Source organism: Pollicipes pollicipes, unplaced genomic scaffold (assembly GCF_011947565.3).
Source record: "Pollicipes pollicipes isolate AB1234 unplaced genomic scaffold, Ppol_2.1 Scaffold_2555;HRSCAF=2994_pilon_pilon_pilon, whole genome shotgun sequence".
Lineage (NCBI taxonomy): Eukaryota > Metazoa > Arthropoda > Thecostraca > Pollicipedomorpha > Pollicipedidae > Pollicipes > Pollicipes pollicipes.
The window spans coordinates 18,697,160-18,718,575 of NW_023596136.1; the positions used below are offsets into that span (position 1 = coordinate 18,697,160).

A 21,416-nucleotide genomic window follows, 5' to 3' on the forward strand; every position below is an offset into this window, starting at 1 on the left:
CATACGAACTTTGGCAAACGCGATGCAAATTTTACCGTGCGTTGGGGCGAGTGGTGACAGGCGTTTTACGGGTCATTAATGCTGAGGGCGAGTGGGGGCGGTGTCAGGTCATGCAAGTAAAAAAGTGCCCATTGTGAGACCGTGCATGCATCCTCGCTAAACCCGCAGTGCCGCCTACTCTGTGTGCATGCAGAAGGGATGCCGTTGGTTTCTTGCGGCGGATGGGGATTAGAGATAGGCATTGCATCAAACATTCGCCAGAACGACTATTCTTCAGAGCAACCTTTCCACGGTGCTGAGCGTTTAAGTGCTATAGGTGTATGAATGTGGAGCATGTCTGCATCAGTCATTTCAGGACAAATTGAGCAGAATTTTCAGATGATATTGGATTGGATCTTTTTAGGTGTTCTTGCTATTCAAGTTGCTGTAACAACAACCCAAGTCCTTATTTCACGTACCGGAACTACTGGTGACTGTACCAAATTTAAGGCACTTAATTGTGGCCTACATGCATGGAATATGTTTAAGCAATGCCACAGTCAACCTGACTTGTTAGGCCTGATACATCTTTGCATTCTGAGTAGGCAGTACCCTTTGCTTATTTATGCAAATGATTGACAAACCCACATGAAGGCCATACGCATATTCTCACCATTATTAATATCTGCCTGTTCCATGTACATGATATGTTGGTGCCTAGTGTTGGAGGTGCTTGTGAACCCTGTTTGGGAGTAATTTAATAATATGCTTTATATATATATATATATATGTATATATATATGTATATATATATATATAAAAGATGCTAGGCCATTGTTTTTGAAAGTTAACAATGCAATAGCTAATAAGGGTTATGGAGACTGGTTTTAGAGGTTATTAAGCTGCTGGTTGTTGTGTCTCTTAACTGTCATTGTGATACCAGAAATCAAATATTGTTTAGGCTGCTAGTAATTCTTTCCCACCCACCCACCCACCCCAAAATAAAATGCATTATGGTTCTACCATGGTTTATAGTAAATCTGTTCTGAAGTGATCTTATGTGGCATAATGTGATCTAAAGTGATCATGATGTGGCATCCTGAAAGAATAAATGTCATTGTTCATGTGTGCAACTTCTTAGAAGCTGCCATTCAAAACCAGGTAGGGTCTTTTACACTCTTATATTTGTGATCCACTGACAGATTTGACAATTTAGGGTGGGCTGTGCAGGTAATGGATATAGACTAATAACAAACATCTGTCTTGGTGTATTTGTCCATACTTGAATGAATGAACATATAAGACTAGCTGCCATTTCCATGCAATATGGAATACTAAGATATTAGACAAACATAGATACAACTATATTATCTAGGTCCAGATAGACCTCTGTGGTTTTAGAACATGCCCCTGATGTTGAAATCACCCAGTGAGAGCTGGTATGGTGCTCCTATCTTAAGCCCTCATGATAACCTCTTGAAACACTTGAAACAAGCACTTCACTTTGTTCATGTGAAACAAACAACAACAGATGTAATAATCCATCCTGCTGTTATATTTTTTAAGGGAAGGTGTTAAGAGGGTTCAAGGGATGTGGCCGACAGATTCAGAAGTGAACTTTTTTAGTGCCTGGATCCTTTTAGTCTTTGTATGTTTTAATATGTTGCAAGGAACATGCAATTTAGCACTGTTCAGATGCTTATATTGCAGCTTTAACCTCTGCACAACAATGTAAAACCTGGCAAGAAAAATATTTAAACTTGGGCAAGTATAAAAAGCTGGTCACAGTTGTTGAATTATCATTTCTTGACAATTCTGACAACATTCTTTTCATCCCCTCAAGGTTTGCTTGCAATGAGGGATCAGATGGCAAAACCAACCACAGAGCATTTGTTTGAAAAACCCAAAACTAATTCAACACATGGCAGTGTGGTTAAGCTTTTGTGCTAATCACAAATCATGTTTTCTTTTTTTAATAGATCTTGTGGTGTCCTTTTGCACAAGTGCCATAAGGTCACCAGTCCCAGCAGGCCATCATTGGAGCTGTCCCCCCCCCCCCCCACACCTGGAGTGCCATGAATGTGTCCAAGAGGGCTGGCTCCTGTGACACTGGGCTGGCTCCTGTGGCAATGGGTGATGCTTGAGTACAGCCTGTGTCAGGGTGGTCCGGTCTCCATCTGAGGCTCCGGCTACCCCACACCTGGACATCTGACAGACACTACAAATTCAAACTCAGTAGTGTAGCATATTTTGCAATCTACTAAGTGTGTGACAAAATTGATAATCATGAAATCTGATGTAGTATCCCAACAGGAATACATCACCAAATTAACGTCATCCTGGTGTAGAAGAAAACAATTCATGTATAACCAAGTCCCGCGAGGTCGAGCAAGAGGCAGAGGATTCAGAGGGAATGCCAGGGGCCAAGCCACACACCAGGTAAAAACTAGCATTATGAACTCAATCTTTTAGCTGTTGAAATGTGTTGAACATATTGAATTCTAAATTCTTTGTCATAAAAATTGAATTGTTACCTATGCTGCCGCCAAACAAAGTATCAGCGTGAGTTATGACATTATGGAATTCCACATAGTCAAAGTTTGATATGCTGGTTTGCAGTATGGCCGAGGCTGGGGCGGTGGCGGCGGGCAGCGTATCTCGCAGGCCACGCCTTATCAGCTGCAGCTGCCGACGACACCCCATCCACTGAACGCCGTTTGGGTCGACCGCGCCGGAAAGGCCTGGAGCGAGGAAGGTGTGTGCCGAGCAGGGTAGCCAGCCTACACTGAAAGATGCTGAAACGACAGCCAAGTGATGGTGGCTATTCACGTGCTGCCTGCACTGGATGCCGAAATAGTGCGGGCCATCTCTGCCGTGGACCGAGAGGGCTTCGGAATTATCCGACTACCGAACTGGCGCGTCGGTTTAGCTGTGCTGATCTGTGTAGCCCTGGGACAGGTACTGACCTGGGGTGCCCTTGGACATCCGTGGGACATATGTGGCCGCCATGGAGGCCCACAACTGCGGGACATGTGCGGCCGCCGTGGAGGCCCGTAATTGTGGGACATGTGTGGCCGCCGTGGAGGTCCGTAATTGTGGGACATGTGCGGCCCACTCTGGAGGCAGGTCTGATACCCTGACTCAATCTGGTCTGTGTGTGTGAGCTGCCGGCTGCCGCCGAGGACGGGTCTGATCACGTGACCTTGATATCCTGATCTCTGCATGTGTCGCCCGTTGGCAGGCGCTTTTCAAGGCTCCGCGGCAGCTGTCGTGGAAACTCTGGTCTGACCTGACATGACAACTATATGCCTGGGGTCAGCGGGCTCCGATCCAGACTCGGCCGCTGCGGAGGCCACGGTCTCGTCCCCTGACCCGACCTGACCTCTCTGTGCTGGTGGTCGTCAGGAGCCGGTCCAGACTCGGCTCTGGCCCAGGTGCTGCGGCAGGCGTTCGACTCAGCGTCGCAGCCCTACCTGCGCCTGCTGGACCTGGTTCTCTTCAGCTCAGACTATGCCAAAAACCGCCCTGACGGCCTGGCGGCAGCAGGTGAGCCCCAGTGGCGCCCCGCCTCTTCAGGCGAGCCCCGGCAGAGCCCCGCCCCTTCAGGCGAGCCCAGGCGGAGCCCCGTCGTTTCAGGTGAGCCCCAGCAGAGCCTCCGTGCTGCCCTGTGGTCTCCGCTCAGCCCTTTACCAGCCCATGGCTTTCGTCCTGACTCTCTATCTCGTCATGTTATGCCGCGCGACGTGTTATCTTTGTTTCGTTTCGTGAAGCCGCGCGGACACGACCACCGCCCAATCTCCCGCCGGCCACCCGCCCTGCAGCCGTCGCTTGGTCACGTGACCGGGGGTGAGTGATCGAAGCGGAGCGCGGCGGTCGAAACGGGCCACATGACTGAAGGCCTGAAGGCAGAAGTTGACGCTTCAACAATCGGAATTTACAGTTGGGGACGTCGCAGCAGACTTGAGGTTTAGAACAGAGTGTCCATGGACTGGCAAGGAATGTCCGTGTGGCGGGGGGATTTGCGATCTGGGCAGCACTGCGGTGTAGTCAACACGAGGGACGTACACAAACGCCAGCCCGAGCCCACATGCCAGAACCGTGAATATTCGACGGTGGGCGCGGTGGGGGGCGGAGGGATACGGCGCTGTGAGGGGGAACAGTGGGATGCTCTTCACCAGCTTCAGCCTGATTCCGGAGTGGCTGGCATGCTTGTCCCAGCTGTCCTTGTTCACTGCAGCCCTTGCAATTGATGTGCCTGAAAACCCCCAAATCATCGTCACGCCCAGCTGTAAAGACCAGACTCCCCCCTCACCCCCTGTCTCCCTGTCTTCCTCTCCCTTTTCGTCTCTCTCTCTCCTCTTCCCTCTCCCCATCCCTTTCTCCCACTGCACATAGTAGAAGATCAGAGCAACAGCTAGAATGTCTGGAAATGGTGTCCAATTATGAGTTTTGTTTCTGTCTTACATGTAATGACTAATGCAGAATGTTTGCCAGCACATTTAGCATGTTTGGCAGAGCATGGATATTGCACCAACCACACCAAAGACATTCTGTAGACCAGCACCATAGCCAGGGTTTTTTATGGAGAGGGGTGCATGGTGTGAACTCATCAGTCATCATTTCAGAGACCATCTGTGGTGCCAAAATACAAAGTGCATGCCTGGGTGGAGGGGGGGGGGGGGGAAGGGGAGGTGAGCTAGGGCTGGGGCTACATTTTGGCCATACCTATACTGTGTGTATGGCCCTTGGCAAAGAGGAGCATAAGGCTGGAATTGTCCTTTATACTCAGATGGCTCATCTTAGGGCTACATGAAACTAGGGATATTTAAACACATTTTTGATGTTCAGAAACAAGAAGCAGATGAACCCAGCTGTTGAGGCCAGCTGTTGAGCAGATTAACCCAACTGGTTGTGTCCTTGATGCACAGGTCACCTTCCAACAAATCATGGAACAATATAGAAGCAAGGTCTACTGCAGGGTATATCAGATATCACTTCCCTTAATTTTTTGAATGCCAAAAAGCTTATTTTGTCCTGCCAATATTTTTAGAAAAGGGTTCTTGAAATAAATCTTGAAATGCTCAAAAATTATTCCTTTGCCTACCCTGATTTGCCTCACTTCATGGTCATTTGAATAACTCACCATGAGTGGGTGACTTCCTTCCAGTAAGGAACAAGATTGGAAGTTCATATGGAAAGGTTAAAAAATTAAGCAAAGAATGGTTGATCACCCTCCAAGATCCACACCACCCCTTAGTACCTGCATGTGGTCATGAGGCATGGATCCCAGGACATAATATAGGGCCCTGGGTTCCAGATTTCCATGATCCAGGGAACACTGGAAGTTTGGTACAGGATGTTTTGGAATCTGGGGTCCAGTTCAAAACTTGTCAAAGATCCTAGAGGTCTAAGTATGTTTGGGATCCAGGATCCCTGCTTATTTTTCCTAAAGATCCTCTGGGATCTGGCATATTCTTTGAGGTCCTAGCACATATCTGTGTGAGACATTGGTCTTTGGTTCCCAGACAGGGACTCATCTTGTGCTGTATGCATTTTATTTGAGCATGGGGGTTTTCAGGCTCTAACAGTGTTCCTTATTTCTGTTTCAGTATTGAATGCCTTCCGGTCCTGGGCTGAGGATTCTTACAATGGAGTGCAGAACATGCCTCAATTCTTAATAACAGATAAAGTCAGGACAATGGCGTTCAAGGTACGTTCCTTATGTTGTTAGTAACAGAATCATTGAAAAGTCCTAAGCAGTTTTTTAAGGTGCATTCATGAGATCGATTTATCCCATGATGCTCATTGGTTACTGTTGCTGGTTTCATTAAAGGGAATGTTAACATTTTAAGGTATGGAAGCAACCACAAGGTATGAAACAAGCTCACATAGCTATCGGTGTATTTTGGAAGTGGAAAGACTGTTCTAGACAGCACAATTCTGTGTTAGTCAAGATGCTCCTCAGTGCGTCATGGTTTGGTTATGTCATCGTACCCTGCACAACATTGATTGAGAGTCAATTGGCTGCCGTTATATATGGAAATCGCGCTAGCGAACGCGATATGGACGCCTTGACAATCAAACGTTTATTGGTCTTGATCGTCGCATGGCTTGTGGAATGGCTGGATTTGAATGGCATCATTATGACGTCGTGGATGCCAAGGTGACTTTGAAATGCTCTCGCCTACATGCCGTTCCCCGTTTTCGCGAGCGTGCAGCTCATAAACTAGAGGGTCCCAGGCCTTAAGGAGCTTAGGTTTTTAAGCGGTTTGGATCTTAAAGGGATAAAAGGGGTCCTTATATATAAAAGGAATGTAGGTCCCTTTAAAGGGAGTGTTCCACTATATGTGGGGTTCACTGAAATAGCCATCTTGAAGGCCTTTCGTTGCTGTTCACAATCTTGCCCTTCTTAAGACCAAAGCCCCTTTTATCTAGAGCTACACGCCCACGAACATGGGGAGAAGCAATATCGGGGAGCATATTTAAAAGTAACCTTGACATTCATGACGTCACAGTGACGTCATTCAAATCCTGCCATTTCATAAGCCATGATGGTTATCAAGTCCGAGAAAATACAATCGTCGAGGCGTTCATACCTGGCGTTCGTGAGCGCGATTTCCAGATATAACGGCTGTCAACGGGCTCTCAATTAATGTTGTGTGAGGTGCGATGATGTGATCAAACCATGACACCTTGAGGAGCATTTTTATCAAACGAGTATTGTGCTGTCTAGGGCAGTCCTTTCCACAAAAAATAATCTTAATAGTTACAAGTGAGCTTGTTTTATCATATGTGATGCCTGCTCCAATATCCTTGGATGTGAGACATTCCCTTTAATCACAGTTATTTTGTGGATGCTTGCTTCCATATCTTCGACTGTGAATTATCCCCTTGAACCGCAGCTACTTTTGTGTTTGCATGTGTGGAAGACCATCGGATGTATGTGCATATTCCTCACATGGAACAAATTTTGACGTGCGGAGCTCTCAACATAACCTGAAACTTAGACATGGTCAATGCCAGCTGAAGCTGTCCATGTGCTGTTTCAGGCAACATTCAGCATTCTCACAAAACAGCTGGCAAACGTGGCCTACGATTCTTGCTTCCACACTATGTCTGAATCTGATGGAAGGATCCCAGGGCCGAAAACTTCAGATTTGGGAAAAATTTCAAGGAAGAACTTGCAAAAGTTGTCTAACTTTGCATGAGTCAATTCGGGAAAGCTCAAAATAAAAATCTACAGAAATGTCGAATTCCTTATAATCTCGTGACATATTTATAAAGCAGATTTCAAATTTCAAAATTTTGAAAGTGCGGAAAAAGTTTGAGGCCTTAAAAGATTTTCTCAACCGAATTTTATAACGGCTCCGGGACACAAGATCATCCACAAAATTTGAAAATCGATCATATATCGCAGAATATCCGGTATGCATGACTCAGATCTGGTCCTACGGATCCATTTCCGCCATCTGGACAGATGTATGGGACTCGCTCCGCCTGCCCACAATGCTGGGATGTCTGCTGGGCTACCCAGAGGACAGTTGTGGACTGAGACCGATATGCGGTCGTTCATACATTACGTGACGCATATTTGACATTTCCCAGCATCTCTTTCCCCTGGTAACACAGTGGTTGCGATAGGTAGAACCTTTTTGCGGTTTGCGCTGTGCCAAGCTTAGCGTTCCAAATGGTGGCGTCCGTTTGACCTCTAATCTAGCGGCGCGAAATACACGGCGTGTCTTTTGTCATGAGACGGGGCAGCAGTGTACAACGTTAAGGTTTTAAAACATATTTTTAGATTTTTGCATGGTTTCCAACCACACCCGGGCGTAACGTTACGCTGCTCAGCGTAGAGGAGACCTCTCCCCTCCACGCTTACGTGCTTTATGGGCAACCCCCGTAACGTATTCAAGGTGGATGCACTTTGTGCCACATCTAAGTATGTCACCGTAGAGATGGTGCTCGTGTGCGGCTGAGCCGAGCACTGCTCTGGCAGGTGATGGGTAACCAGGAGTGCTCGTACGTCAGCGCGGAGGTGGTGCCCGTGTGCGGCTGAGCCGAGCACTGCTCTGGCAGGTGATGGGTAACCAGGAGTGCTCGTACGTCACCGCGGAGGTGGTGCTCGTGTGCGGCTGAGCCGAGCACTGCTCTGGCAGGTGATGGGTAACCAGGAGTGCTCGTACGTCAGCGATGCCATAGTGGAGCTGTGCGGCCTGTCCGGCTCCACGCACCTGTTCGTCGACGAGATCCACAAGATGCTGCAAGCAAAGGACTATAAAAAGGTGCGGTAGGACATGCGCGAGAAGCCTCGGCTGTCGCGTCCTGCTTGACGCACGAGGACGCACATCTGTCACGCTTGTGTGCCGCTGCATGCGTCGAGGTATGCTTGTCACAACTCTGTTCGTACGACGCAGGGCACGCATTCGGCATCACCGTCTCGCGTACATAGCCGCTGATGTGGATGAGACATGTCGTCCTCGCTACGCTCCGGGGCTGGAGCCAGCCACTGTACTGCGATCCACGCGCGCCGCTGAGTGTGAGCTACCAGTCTCGACTTCACAGCAGATTGACTCACAGCGCAGCGCGATGGGCCGCCGCCGCGGTGCTCGCGTTACGGTATGCGAACACGTGGGCTCGCGCTGCAGGCGGCGGCGGCTGGATGGCATGCTCGGACGCTCCTGCCGTGCGTGCCGCCGGGCTGCCGTCGCCCGTGGACGGAGCTCCGGCAGCAGGTGCCGTTGCGGCGCGCCCGACCGACCCCGGCCCGCCGCCGTTGCCGACAGGCGTGCCAGATGGCCACGCGGCTGCGGCTGCACAACCGGTTCGGCGTGAACGAGTTCGTCGTGCCGCTGGTGCTGCTGGACCGGGCCAACGTGGCCGAGCAGTTCTTGGCCGACTCGCCGCGGCGCCAGGCCGAGGCGGTGGCTGCGCTCGACGACCTGCTGGAGCGCAGCCTGCCGCAGGTGGCCAGGTGAGACGCGTGGCCGCGTGCGACGACCTGCTGAAGCGCAGTCTGCCGCAGGTGGCCAGGTGAGACGTGTGGCCGCGCTCGGCCTGCTGGAGCGCAGTCTGCTGTAGGTGGCCAGGTGAGACGCGTGGCCGCGCTCGGCCTGCTGGAGCGCAGCCTGCCGCGGGCGGCCAGGTGAGACGTGTGGCCGCGCTGGGCCTGCTGGAGCGCAGTCTGCCGCGGGTGGCCAGGTGAGACGTGTGGCCGCGCTGGGCTTGCTGGAGCGCAGTCTGCCGCAGGTGGCCAGGTGAGACGTGTGGCCGCGCTGGGCCTGCTGGAGCGCAGTCTGCCGCAGGTGGCCAGGTGAGACGTGTGGCCGCGCTGGGCCTGCTGGAGCGCAGCCTGCCGCAGGTGGCCAGGTGAGACGCGTGGCCGCGTGCGACGAGCTGCTGGAGCGCAGTCTGCTGTAGGTGGCCAGGTGAGACGTGTGGCCAGCACTGCGGCTCTGCGGCTTATTACATGCCAGGTTGGCTGGGTGGAGTGGGTCGCTCATGTCCGGTGTGTATCGCTTTCTCTAGCTTTCTGTGTCTCTCTGTATGTGTCCATCTCTATGTGCCCATTTATATATTATGTTCCGTCTCTGTCTCACTATCTCTGTCCCTGTCCCTGTCCCTGTCCCTGTCACTTTCCCTCCCCTCTCTATCGCTGTCGCTCTCGCGCTCTCTCCCATGCTCCCTCTGTCCCGTACTCTTTCTCCCGTGCTTTCCTCCCGTGCTCTCTCTCTCCCTCTCCCTCTGGGCGCAAAATGACCATTGAAGTCGACGCGCCCGAAAACACCAATGAACAACTCCCTCTCTCGCGCTCTCTCCCTTCTGACCGTGCATTCTTTGCCGCAGCAACCTGGGCATGTCCGGCTTCTCGAAGGACACGGTGAATCAAAGACGCTGAAGAAACTGATTGAGCGCTTCTGCAAGCGCTTCCAGCTGGAGTTACGTCAGGTGGCTCCGAACACTGCCCTGTTCTCGGCTCGTGCCACCATGCACTACCTGTTCTACCGGCGCTTTAAAGAGGACAGCATCAGTAAGGAGATCTTCTCACCGAAACACGTTGTGCCTTCCGAGACGGTCAGCAGAAGTCGATGCCATTGAATGGGAGCTGGTGTCTTCTAGTCACAGCAGCTTCTGCATTCGATGACTGGCTTCTGGGTGGCGTTTGAGGAACATCGCGTGTTGGATGCGCACGTCTCGCCTGTGCCGTGGAGCTCTCACTTGTTCCTAACACCCGGTAACCAGTCGCGTCCCGCCATCTGCCGCAGAGCCGGACGACTGCGAGGACTTCCTGGTGGACATTCTGGCCGACTACCCGGAGCTGATTCAGAGCGCGCTCGATATCCTGAGCCGGTGAGCGCGCAGGAGCCGGGGCTCTGGCCTGACCGACTTCTGCCGCCTGGTCCGATGGGCGGAGGGCTCGCGGCCCGGCCATTTCCTTGTATCACGGCTCCAGCTGCACGGCTTCCCACTGCTGTGCCGTCCCTCTGCATCGCAGCTCCAGCTGCACGGCTACCCACTAATGTGCCATCCCCCTGTATCACGGCTCCAGCTGCGCGGCTGCCCACTGCTGTGCCGTCCCACTGCATCGCGACTCCAGCTGCACGGCTGCCGGCTGCTCTGCCATCCTCCTGTATCACGGCTCCAGCTGCACGGCTGCCCACTGCTGTGCCGTGGGCAGCCGTGCAGCTGGCAGCCCACTGCATCGCGACTCCAGCTGCACGGCTACCCTCTGATGTGCCATCCCCCTGTATCACGGCTCCAGCTGCACGACTGCCGGCTACTGTGCCATCCCCCTGTATCATGGCTCCAGGTGCACGACTGTCGGTTACTGTGCCATCCCTCTGTATCACGGCTGCAGGTGCACGATTGTCGGCTACTGTGCCATCCCTCTGTATCACGGCTGCAGGTGCACGACTGTCGGCTGTTGTGCCGTCCCCCTGTATTACGGCTCCAGCTGCATGCCTGTTGACTGCTATACCATCCCCCTGTATCACGGCCCCAGGTGCATGACTGCCGGCTGCTTTTTTCCGTGTCTTTGATGCCCTGCGATTTATCCGTCCTAGTTGCACTTGCTGTTTTTGAGAGCAGGTGCAAGTTTGACTGCTACACGCAGTGCGGAGAACTGCAACGCGCATTGGAATAGCAGTGCATCTCGTCAAAACGATCAAGACGCTGGGCGTGAGCGCCAAAGGCCTGTGTCAGAGCGCCGCCTGGGGCACGTGACGCGCCGCCGGCCGTCAGCGGCGGTCGCTGTGTCGCCGGTGCGCGGCGCCTGGCTCCGCTGACGTGCCGCCCGCTCTGTCCGACAGGAAGCAGGCGTACCGCACAGGCGTGAATGTAGCGCTGACGCTGGGCGTGCCGGAGCGCGAGCTGCCGCCGGACCTGGCGCACCACTACCACTATCCGCCGTGAGTGGGCCGCGCGCGGGCGGTCGCCACCGCCGCCTGTCGCTCCTCCGACCGTTGATGTGACGCAGGCGCTGGCGTACGGAGGCCGACCGGCCGGCAGCGGAGTACGGTCCTACTGGACTACCTGTCTAGCACGCGCTTGTGACCCCCGCAGAACGTCAGGAACGCTCTGCTGCGCAGCTGCAACAGGTGCCACAGTTGACTATGGGCCAGCCGGGTGCGCCGCATTCTGTGGGCGGGGGCGGTGGTGGGGAGACCTGCTGCGGCCGGCGGCGCCCGCCGGGTGTGGGGACCCGGGTGCCTGACCGCACCGCCGTGCTCGTCAGGGAGATGGACGCCGACATGGAGGACCGGCCGGCGGCCAGCCCGCACGCCCGTCAGTTCTACCGGATGCCGGACGTGCGAGTGGAGCTGGTGGACAGGATGGAGCAGCTGCCGACCGTGTGCGACGCGCTGGAGCAGGTCAGAGGCGCGCCGGCGGCGGCGGCGGGGCTCGGCGGTGCCGCTCAGCCAACTGCCCCGAGCGGAGCCGACGAGGTGCCGCGGCTCACTGCCGAGCTAGACACTCCTCAGAGTGGCCCCGGTGCCGACGAGGTGCCGCGGCTCACTGCCGAGTTAGACACCCCTCAGAGTGGCCCCGGAGCGGACGAGGTGCCGCGGCTCACTGCCGAGTTAGACACCCCTCAGAGTGGCCCCGGAGCGGACGAGGTGCCGCGGCTCACTGCCGAGTAGACACCCCTCAGAGTGGCCCCGGAGCCGACAAGGTGCCGCTCCTCACTGCCGCGTTAGACACCCTCCTCAGAGTGGCCCCGGAGCGGACGAGGTGCCGCGGCCCACTGTCGTTAGGACACTCCTCAGAGTGGCCCCGGTGCCGACGAGGTGCCCGGCTCACTGCCGAGTTAGACACTCCTCGGAGTGGCCCCGGAGCCGACGAGGTGCCGCGGCTCACTGTCGTTAGACACTTCCTCAGAGTGGCTCCGGAGCCGACGAGTGCCGCGGCTCACTGCCGAGTTAGACACGCCTCAGAGTGGCCCGGAGCCGACGAGGTGCCGCGGCTCACTGCCGAGTTAGACACGCCTCGGAGTGGCCCCGGAGCCGACTAGGTGCCGCGGCTCACTGTCCGTTAGACACTCCTCAGAGTGGCTCCGGAGCCGACGAGGTGCCGCGGCCCACTGTCGTTAGGCACTCCTCAGAGTGGCCCCGGTGCCGACGAAGGTGCCACGGCTCACTGCCGAGTTAGACACTCCTCAGAGTGGCTCCGGAGCCGACGAGGTGCGGCGGCTCAACTGCCGAGTTAGACACCCCTCAGAGTGGCCCCCGGAGCGGACGAGGTACCGCGGCTCACTGCCGAGTTAGACACTCCTCAGAGTGGCCCCGGAGCGGACGAGGTGCCGCGGCCCACTGTCGTTGGGCACTCCTCAGAGTGGCCCCGGTGCCGACGAATAAATCATTTGCATGCAGCTGAAGTCACGTGCTGACAGACGGGAGAGCTTTACGTACCCAGTTTGGGCTCCGGTCCCGCGCGTGGTGGTGAGCTCTCTACTGTGTTCTGTGTGTGCCCGGTGTCTAGTTATTGAGGCTAATATGTTCCGACTGCTCAGTACAGCTACTACAGTGACCTCAGGACAGTGCCTGGGGTTTCCTCCTCCCTCTCCCCAGTCCTTGGCGGTTGCAATGGTAGGGCGAGAGTCGGCCGTGATGATTGTGGGGCGGGTAGTTCTGGCACCGTTGTCTGATGGTGGTATGAAGATTACCAGTTATCGTTGCCCGCCGCCAGACGAGCCGCTGTGCACACAGTGACGGGGTGGGGTGCGGGGGGGGGGGGGATCAGAAAATGCGGCCGGTCTGCTGCTGCGCCGACGATGCCGCCTCCTGCCGGTCTGGGCTGCGACTGACGGTGCTGCCACCTGTTGACAGTACGACGGCGTGCTTGGACTGGACGCCGAGTGGAAGCCAATCACCGTACGAGACTGGAACAGGGTCTCGCTGCTCCAGGTGAGCTGCGTCGGCCGGCCTGCGTCCCGACGCCCCGCCCACACCGCGCTGCCGGCCGGGTGTGCGCGCGGGCGACGGGTCGGCTGGGGGTCATCTCGGGTTCACCGGGGTCATCTTGACATGGTCGGTGGAGGTCATCGGTGCGGTCGTGTGGCGAACCTCAGTCGGCCGCCGTGGCTGTCGGCGGCTATGTGGCGAGCGTCAGTCGGCCGCCGTGGCTGCCGGCAGCTGTGTGGCCGGTAGCGGTGTGGCGAGTCCCAGTCGGTCGCTGAGGCTGCCGACGGGCGCGTGGCCGGTAGCGGTGTGGCGAGTCCCAGTCGGTCGCCGAGGCTGCCGACGGCTGTGTGGCCGGTGACCGTGTGGACAGCCTCAGTCGGCCGCCGTGGCTGCCGGGCCGTCTGTGTGGCCGGTAGCGGTGTGGCGAGTCCCAGTCGGTCGCTGAGGCTGCCGACGGGGCGCGTGGCCGGTGGCCATGTGGCGAGTCCAGTCGGTCGCCGAGGCTGTCGGCGGCTGTGTGGCCGGTGACCATGTGGACAGCCTCAGTCGGCCGCCGTGGCTACCGGCGTCTGTCTGGCCGGTAGCGGTGTGGCGAGTCCCAGTCGGTCGCCGTGGCTGCCGACGGGCGCGTGGCCGGTAGCGGTGTGGCGAGTTCCAGTCGGTCGCTGAGGCTGCCGGTGGGCGTGTGGCCGGTGGCCGTGTGGCGAGCGTCAGTCGGCCGTCGTGGCTGCTGGCAGCTGTGTGGCCGGTGACCGTGTGGATAGCCTCAGTCGGCCGCCGTGGCTGCCGGCGTCTGTGTGGCCGGTAGCGGTGTGGCGAGTCCCAGTCGGTCGCTGAGGCTGCCGACGGGGCGTGGCCGGTGGCCGTGTGGCGAGCGTCAGTCGGCCGCCGTGGCTGCTGGCAGCTGTGTGGCCAGTGGCCGTGTGGTCAGCCCAAGCCGGCCGCTGTGGATATCATAGTCATATTCGTATATTTCACACGAAATCCAATCAGCAGATTTTCATCCATGCGCAAGTATGTAAAGGGAGGCTGCAGCACGCGCACACGTGACTGCCACTCAAATCTTACACACCACCCGGACCGCATGGCTGGTGGCGAGACAGTTAGACAGCATCACGGACTTCTACGCTCCTCTTGAGTGCTGACTTAACGTGAGACCCTCTTCACGCATGTTGTGGCACACCATATTGTAAGATTGCACTGCGCTGTACACGGGTTGACCGCCGCTGGTCTCTGCTCTGACGGGTGGAGGCCGCGGCAGGTCGGACTGTCCCACCGTGGGCTGACGGCGGCGCGTGCGCGGTGACCGGCAGGTGGCCACCAGCCGGCTGGTGTACGTGCTGGACCTGCTGCAGCTGACGGTGGTGTCGCCGCTGATGGAGAGGCTCGGCGCCGCCATCCTCTGCGGAGACAACCTCAAACTGGGTAGGTGGGCGCGGCGCGCACCTCGAGCGCCCAATCTCCGGTGGCTGCGGACCGCGTCCTGGAGTCACGTTGTGCGCGTTTGGTGCGTCCGACTGAGCGACCCTTCTGCCGGCCAGGGTACGACCAGGTGAGCGACTTCGACATGCTGGAGAGTTCAGTGCCGTCATTCGCGAAGGCCATCATGGGCAAGAAGAACATGATGGACGTCAAAACCCTCGGCAGTCGTGTCGAGGAGGCGTTTCCAAACATTTTCCCGTACAAGGAAGGTGAGGCAGCCGTCTGGACGGGAACATGTTCGCGGCCGTATATGAACGCCACCGCGGCCTTTTCGCGGCCGGCGGCGTCCCGCGGCCTTTCCGCGGCCGGCAGGTTCCTCACGCTATGCGGTCGCTCGCTCGTGTGGCATGAACGCTAAGGCCGCGTGTCGTGTAAATACTCGATGGGTCTCAGGACGCGCGCGCAGGCCGCTAGTCCGGTCACTGTGTCCACATTGCATGACTCGTCAGTCCGGCCGCCGCGCGCACGAACCGCTAGTCCGGTCACTGTGCCCACATTGCATGAGTCGCCAGTCCGGCCGCCGCGTGCACGAACCGCTAGTCCGGTCACTGTGTCCACATTGCATGACTCGTCAGTCCGGCGGTCGCGCGCGCAGGCAATCAATAATGCCTGTAATGATATGAATGAAAACTAACCACTCTTTTAGCAACCGAAAGGGGTGCCGGTAGTGTAGTGGTTAACACGTCTGCGTCAACCACTGCGCGTCTGGGAAACCAGAGGTACGGGGTTCGATTCCCCACAGTGCCCGCCCTTCCTGCTAGGGTGAGAGGCGGGCGACGCCATATAGCCTCAGCAGCTGAGTGCGTCGTAAAGCCCCAATCACACACACAACAGCGACCGAAAGGCAGTTCTAGTGATGAGTGTTGAGATTTGGGAGACTATTTAGCTACGCAGCATGACGCTGGCTGCGCCTCTGCCGTCAGCGCCGGCCGCGCGCGGCCAGGACGGCGCCGGCCGCCGCAAGTCCAAGGAAGCGGTCAAGGGCCTCAGCGAGCTGGTGCGCAAGTGCCTGGGCAAGCCGCTCAACAAGGAGGAACAGTGCTCCAACTGGGGTCGCCGTCCGCTGCGCTCCAGCCAGCTGCAGTACGCCGGTGAGCGGCCGTCAGCGCCGGGCGTCGGCCGGTCGGCGGCGGGGGCTCGACAGAGGTGTCGTCCAGTGACGGTCCGGGCCGCCCGGCCCCGCCACCAACATGGCGCATCGGGGGTGCCGGTAGCGGAGTGGTTAACACGTCTGCGTTAACCACTGTGCGTCTGGGAAACCAGAGGTACGGGGTTCGATTCCCGACACTGCCTGCCATTCCTGCCAGGGTGAGAGGCAGACGATGTCATATAATCTCAGCAACTGGGTGCGTCGTAAAGCCCAATGACAATGACAGTATAGCGCATCATGATTTGACGGTTTGATTGACCTGCCTGCTGACGCGCTGTGCCGGACCTAAGGGGACGCTGCGTATGGTTCGACCTCGTGTTGACATGCGGGTGGTTGTGCTCTCGGGTGAGACCCCGCTCACCGTCCTGTCGCTACGGTGACCGGTGTTGTCCTGTGTCGGACAGCCTCGGACGCCTACTGCCTGATCGAGGTATACAACACACTGCGGGACGCGCTGTACGACCGCGAGGGCACCACGCCGGCCGCCGTTCTCAAGTGCATCATCACAAACACCGCGGCGCCCGCCAAGGCGCCGTCGGCCGCCAAGAACAAGCAGAAAAAGAGGCCCGCCGCGCCCGCGGGCAAGGTCAGTGCCGTCCACGGGATGCCGTGCGGGCAGGCTGCGCCCTGTTGCCGGTGTCGGTCCGCCCCCCCCCCCCCCCCCCCTCCTGTCCTGTCAGTGCCGCGTCACTCAGCGGTCATGGCCGGCCGCTGCCGCCAGCTGCTGTGGTGTTATCGCATGCCGGAGCTCCACCATTGGCATCTGGCATGCGATGGTGACTCGTGCCATGCACAGACCCGCCGCGGTGGCGGTCGAGACCAGCTTCCGCCTGCACCTGATCTGCCGGACGCGTTTGGTGGCGGCCGTCGGTCCCCGTTCGCCGACGCAGCCGCGTACCCAGGCGTCGGCCGGCCGACCCCTCACTCGGTGCACCTGCGGTAGCCGCGCTAAGACCAAAGTTGCCGACACAGGCACAGCTCGGTGGCTCGTCACGAGCCGCCTGAGGTGTAAGGACGTGCAGAACCGTGCCGCCGGCCGTCCCCGCCTGAAGTGCCGGGACGTGCAGGACCGCGCCGCCGGTCCTCCCCGCCTGAGCTGCGGGGACATGCAGAACTGTGCCGCCCCCCCCCCCCCCCCCCGCCTGAGGTACGGAGACGTGCAGAACCGCGCCCCCAGGCCTCGCCGCTGCCTGGTCTCAAAGGTATTGCCACGGGTCGGCGTGGAAGCTTCCACAATCTCGAAAGGAAGCGCGCCAGATCCGGGGGCTTTTTCGCAAATGAGGCAATCGCTGGGGCAGGTTATCATGTTTGTTGGAGCCCCTTGTTTTTTGCCCATTCCAACCAAAGTGATTGCCCCAGTCTTAGAATGTAAGCGCCGCCACAGCGCCGGTGTGACCCGCCGTCGGCCGCAGGGGCCCGAGCTGGAGAACGCGCCGCCGCCGAACGCGCGCGCCATCCGGCCGGCGGCGTTCCGCGCCGTGTGCGACACCATGGTGCAGGGCCTGGGCAAGAAGCTGCGCAGCATCGGAGCCGACACAGTCATACTCGGTCAGTCGGGGCGCTGGGGAGCCGACAGTCATACTCGGTCAGTCGGGGCACTGGGGGGCCGACAGTCATACTCGGTCAGTCGGGGCACTGGGGAGCCGACAGTCATACTCGGTCAGTCAGGACGCTGGGGGGCCGACACAGTCATACTCGGTCAGTCAAGACGCTGGGGGGCCGACAGTCATACTCGGTCAGTCGGGGCGCTGGGGGGCCGACAGTCATACTCGGTCAGTCGGGTTGCTGGGGAGCCGACAGTCATACTTGGTCAGTCGGGGTGCTGGGGAGCCGACAGTCATACTCGGTCAGTCGGGGTGCTGGGGAGCCGACAGTCATACTCGGTCAGTCAGGGTGCTGGGAGAGCCGACAGTCATACTCGGTCAGTCAGGGCGCTGCGGGGCCGACACAGTCATACTTGGTCAGTCAGGACGCTGGGGGCCGACACAGTCATACTCGGTGAGTCGTGGTGCTGGGGAACCGACAGTCATACTCGGTCAGTCGGGGCACTGGGGGCCGGCACAGTCATACTCGGTCAGTCAGGACGCTGGGGGGTCGACACAGTCATACTCGGTCAGTCGGGGTGCTGGGGAGCCGACAGTCATACTCGGTCAGTCAGGGCGCTGCGGGGCCGACACAGTCGTACTCGGTCATGCTTTTTGCCCCCTTCCAACCAAAGTGATTGCCCCTGTCTTAGAATGTAGGCACCGCCGCAGCGCCGGTGTGCCCCTGCCGTGTGACAAGTATCCCAGCACTCGGTCAGTCGGGGCGCTGGGAGCTTCGGCCACGCCACACGCTGGTGCAAGCTGGTGCGTGCGTGCGTGCGTGCGTGCGTGCGTGCGTGCGTAGGTTTCGTTTTTATGGTGATTCATAATTGCAATTAATAATTCAACAGTTGATGGTCTTGGTTTATTAGCAAAATAGCGGAATGCTGTCTGCGATTGTCTTGAGTGTTCACTTTACGAATGTTGATACTTGGCATTGGTAATCGCACAAACAAGAACTGGTTTCGGTACTCGACAGCTACAGGCTATCGATATGTGTGGTTTACCTGTCAACGGTGCCCACAATTCGCAATTTGTTGATGCTGTTTTGTGCTTTCGTGCCAGTACCCATGAACAACACCTCGTCCATGCGATGACACCAACGGCACGTGGAAGCACGGTTCAGTTGACCGGCGCTGAAGCGCTGACGAGTGGCATGCCATGTGGACTCCAGCGGCGTTTATGACGGATCCGACTCAGGGCTACGGGGCCAAGTACCCCAGATGTGCACTGGTCGGGCCATCGCAGCTCCCGGGTAACCTGTTTAGATGAACTCTGTTGCTCTCGCTCGTGTCGATCAAAAGCAGTGCGTGCGCGTGAATAATACCTTGGGCGTTTTGCTGTGACCGTGGGACGACCCCTGCTCCCGCCGCCCGACACCCACCCAACAATTGGACCTGTTGCGTCGGCTTGGGGACGAAGACGCGCGCCCAACCCCGCCGCCACCGAGCGCCGCGAACCCGCGCCGGTCGTGCCCGCAGAGAACGGCGAGGATCACGACACGTGCGTGGTGCTGGCGCAGCGCGAGGGACGCATCATCCTGACGCGCGGCCGCGCCCTGCACCGGCGCATGGTCGGCCTTGTGCCGGCCGGCCACTGCTACCACGTGGCGGCGGAGCGTGCCGCCGACCAGCTGGAGGAGGTGGTCCGCCACTTCATGCTGGACGTGGCTCCCGAGGACGTGCTGCGCCGCTGTCAGGTGGGGCTCGGCAGGCCGCGGACCACGTGTCACGGCCGTGCCACCTGCGCGACCGTCGTGGGACGCCTCTGGCACCGCCGCGCGACATCTCTGTGACAAGTGTGACATGCGTGACACCCGCGCATGATGGTAGCGCCCGTGTAACTCCGTCGCGACATCCATAACTCGTACGTGACCGACGGTGGCTCGGCCGCCAGCACTGTAACTCGGGCGACTACTGGCACGTGCCGGGCGGCGTGATGCGCCAGCTGCGGGACCGGCTGGTGAGCGGCGGCCGCGGCGCCGGGCGGCGCCCCGAATACGTCGACCTCGAGCCCGGCGGCCCGCTGGTCGACCTCAACACAGGCGCCGTCAGGTGAGCCGAGACGGCGCGCGCCGCTCCCGCGGACGGGGACGCCAGCGAGGCACGGACTGTGGGAAAGCGGGCCAGGCCATCTGCTCGTACGGGATGAGTGGTCTACAGGGAGATGCGTCGGGAAGCGGCTGGCTTGTGGGGCTTCACGTCTCGCTCGAAATACCAACACGTCACCGTATCATGAGGTTGGCGTGGCGCCTGCTGTCGCTGGACAGTCGCGGCAGACCAGCGGATGTGCTGTGCCGTGGCGGCTCGAGCAGCGCGGCCGCTGTCACTGGCGGCGTGTTCGCTCCGACCGCAGCGTCGCACAGCTGCGATTCGTCACCCGCTGTTGGCTGCCCGCCCGGGAGAGCGGCGTCCGCAGCGGGTCTCCTGTCGCGGCGGGCTGTGCAGCGGTGGTCCGACTGACCTCCCTCCCCCTGCCCCTCCAGCGACTGCACGGTGTTGGTGCAGGCGGCCGGCCTGCACACCACCACTCTGGACGCCACCGACACCTTCTACGTGTGCCAGAGCTGCGGCCACGTCTACTGGGCCGGCTCCCACTACGGCAAATACATGGCGGGCCTGGGCCGCATTGTGGGCGGGGCGCACGGGGTGAGTACGCCGCGGCCACGCAGCCGCGCTCGGCGCAGAACGGCGCGGCTCGGCCGGTGGCCGTGCGTGCTCTTCTGGGCTGGTTGGTGTGCCCCCTTCCCGCCGCCGCTGCTCGGGGTGTCTGTCCATCCGTGACTATCCTGCGCCACGGCCTCTTGACCCAGGTCAGCGCTGTTCCGTTTTGCACTGGTGGTGTATTGTTGCCATTCTGATCATCGATCGGTACTAAAGCACTTGACACTAGTCAGTGACGACCAAGCGCGCCTCCAGCGCCGAGGCGTCTGTGCGCCGCCGAGCTGACCGGGCCGGCGTGCCGCTGACCCATCGTCCGTGTCTGCCGCAGGAGGGCGCGTGCGGAGGCCCCACCGACGCCGCGCCCACCGCCCAGCTCAACTCCATGAGCATGGCGTGCGGCTCCTGACTCGGAGTCCGACGGCGGATACTTCTAGCGCCGCCGGGCTGCTCGCGAGCCGGCCGACGACGCCCACACCCTTCAGCAGGCGCCGCCACAGCGCCGGACGTGCTGGGCGCGCCGCGCCAGCGGACGTGCGGCTCTGACTCGGACTCGGAGTCCGACGGCGGATACTTCTAGCGCCGCCGGGCTGCTCGCGAGCCGGCCGACGACGCCCACACCCTTCAGCAGGCGCCGGACACAGCGCCGGACGTGCTGGGCGCGCCGCGCCGGCGGACGTGCGGCTCTGACTCGGACTCGGAGTCTAACGGCGGATACTTCTAGCGCCGCCGGGCTGCTCGCGAGCCGGCCGACGACGACGCCCGCACCCTTCGGCAGGCGCAGGCACAGCGCCGGACGTGCTGGGCGCGCCGCGCCGGCGGACATGCGGCTCACGCCGATAATCCTAGACAATTATGATACGCCGGGCTTTGTTCTGTTGCTTGTTGCTGTCCCTCGGCGACCATACCCGGGGTGCTCTGTAGCGCGCCGCTCTGGGCTGGAATGTGGCTCCTCTCGTGGGAAGCGCCCGCCCGACATACTGTGATGCGCGCACTACGCGCGCCGGGGCGGGGCGGGGCGGGAAGATGGTTTTACTGGAGCCTGGCAGGGCTGTGGCGCGACCGCTGCCTTCACTGCTGCTGGCACCACTCGGGAGTACGACGCGCGGGCGGCCCGGGCGCCGCGCCGCCACTGTGATAGGCGAGTGTACAAACGGCGTGTGCT

At 58.9% G+C, this 21,416-nt stretch overlaps 3 protein-coding genes across 3 annotated transcripts in view; 2 read left to right on the top strand and 1 right to left on the bottom strand.

Moving 5' to 3' along the window:
- On the top strand, positions 1 to 9,874 carry LOC119098737 (exonuclease mut-7 homolog). Its single transcript, XM_037221755.1, has 8 exons — positions 1 to 36; positions 2,293 to 2,418; positions 2,599 to 2,734; positions 3,385 to 3,525; positions 5,589 to 5,689; positions 8,136 to 8,261; positions 8,763 to 8,950; positions 9,823 to 9,874. Exons 2-8 carry the CDS (start codon positions 2,341 to 2,343, stop codon positions 9,872 to 9,874), a joined length of 822 nt encoding a protein of 273 aa, XP_037077650.1. The 5' UTR covers positions 1 to 36; positions 2,293 to 2,340.
- Positions 9,872 to 20,660, top strand: LOC119098743 (exonuclease mut-7 homolog). The gene is made up of 14 exons (XM_037221770.1): positions 9,872 to 10,006; positions 10,242 to 10,326; positions 11,286 to 11,384; positions 11,711 to 11,846; positions 13,302 to 13,379; positions 14,690 to 14,801; positions 14,918 to 15,067; positions 15,782 to 15,949; positions 16,413 to 16,594; positions 17,421 to 17,556; positions 19,073 to 19,290; positions 19,488 to 19,531; positions 20,077 to 20,239; positions 20,583 to 20,660. Exons 1-14 carry the CDS (start codon positions 9,964 to 9,966, stop codon positions 20,658 to 20,660), a joined length of 1,692 nt encoding a protein of 563 aa, XP_037077665.1. The 5' UTR covers positions 9,872 to 9,963.
- LOC119098751 (DNA repair protein XRCC3) overlaps positions 14,511 to 21,416 on the bottom strand; it is a 15,713-nt gene continuing 8,807 nt past the window's right edge. Inside the window, exon 6 of the mRNA XM_037221779.1 lies at positions 14,511 to 14,906. The gene's annotated coding sequence lies outside the window, so the exon portion shown is untranslated. The remainder of the gene's footprint in view (positions 14,907 to 21,416) is intronic.

Excerpts from the sequence above, each read along its gene's own strand:
- LOC119098737 (XM_037221755.1), top strand. The coding sequence starts at position 2,341 with ATGTATAACCAAGTCCCGCGAGGTCGAGCAAGAGGCAGAGGATTCAGA. Across the intron at positions 2,735-3,384 it reads AAAGGCCTGGAGCGAGGAAG|GAGCCGGTCCAGACTCGGCT; the intron begins GTGTGTGCCGAG and ends GGTGGTCGTCAG. Across the intron at positions 8,951-9,822 it reads AGCCTGCCGCAGGTGGCCAG|CAACCTGGGCATGTCCGGCT; the intron begins GTGAGACGCGTG and ends TCTTTGCCGCAG.
- LOC119098743 (XM_037221770.1), top strand. The coding sequence starts at position 9,964 with ATGCACTACCTGTTCTACCGGCGCTTTAAAGAGGACAGCATCA. Across the intron at positions 16,595-17,420 it reads CCGCCGCGCCCGCGGGCAAG|GGGCCCGAGCTGGAGAACGC; the intron begins GTCAGTGCCGTC and ends CGTCGGCCGCAG. Across the intron at positions 19,291-19,487 it reads ACGTGCTGCGCCGCTGTCAG|CACTGTAACTCGGGCGACTA; the intron begins GTGGGGCTCGGC and ends CTCGGCCGCCAG.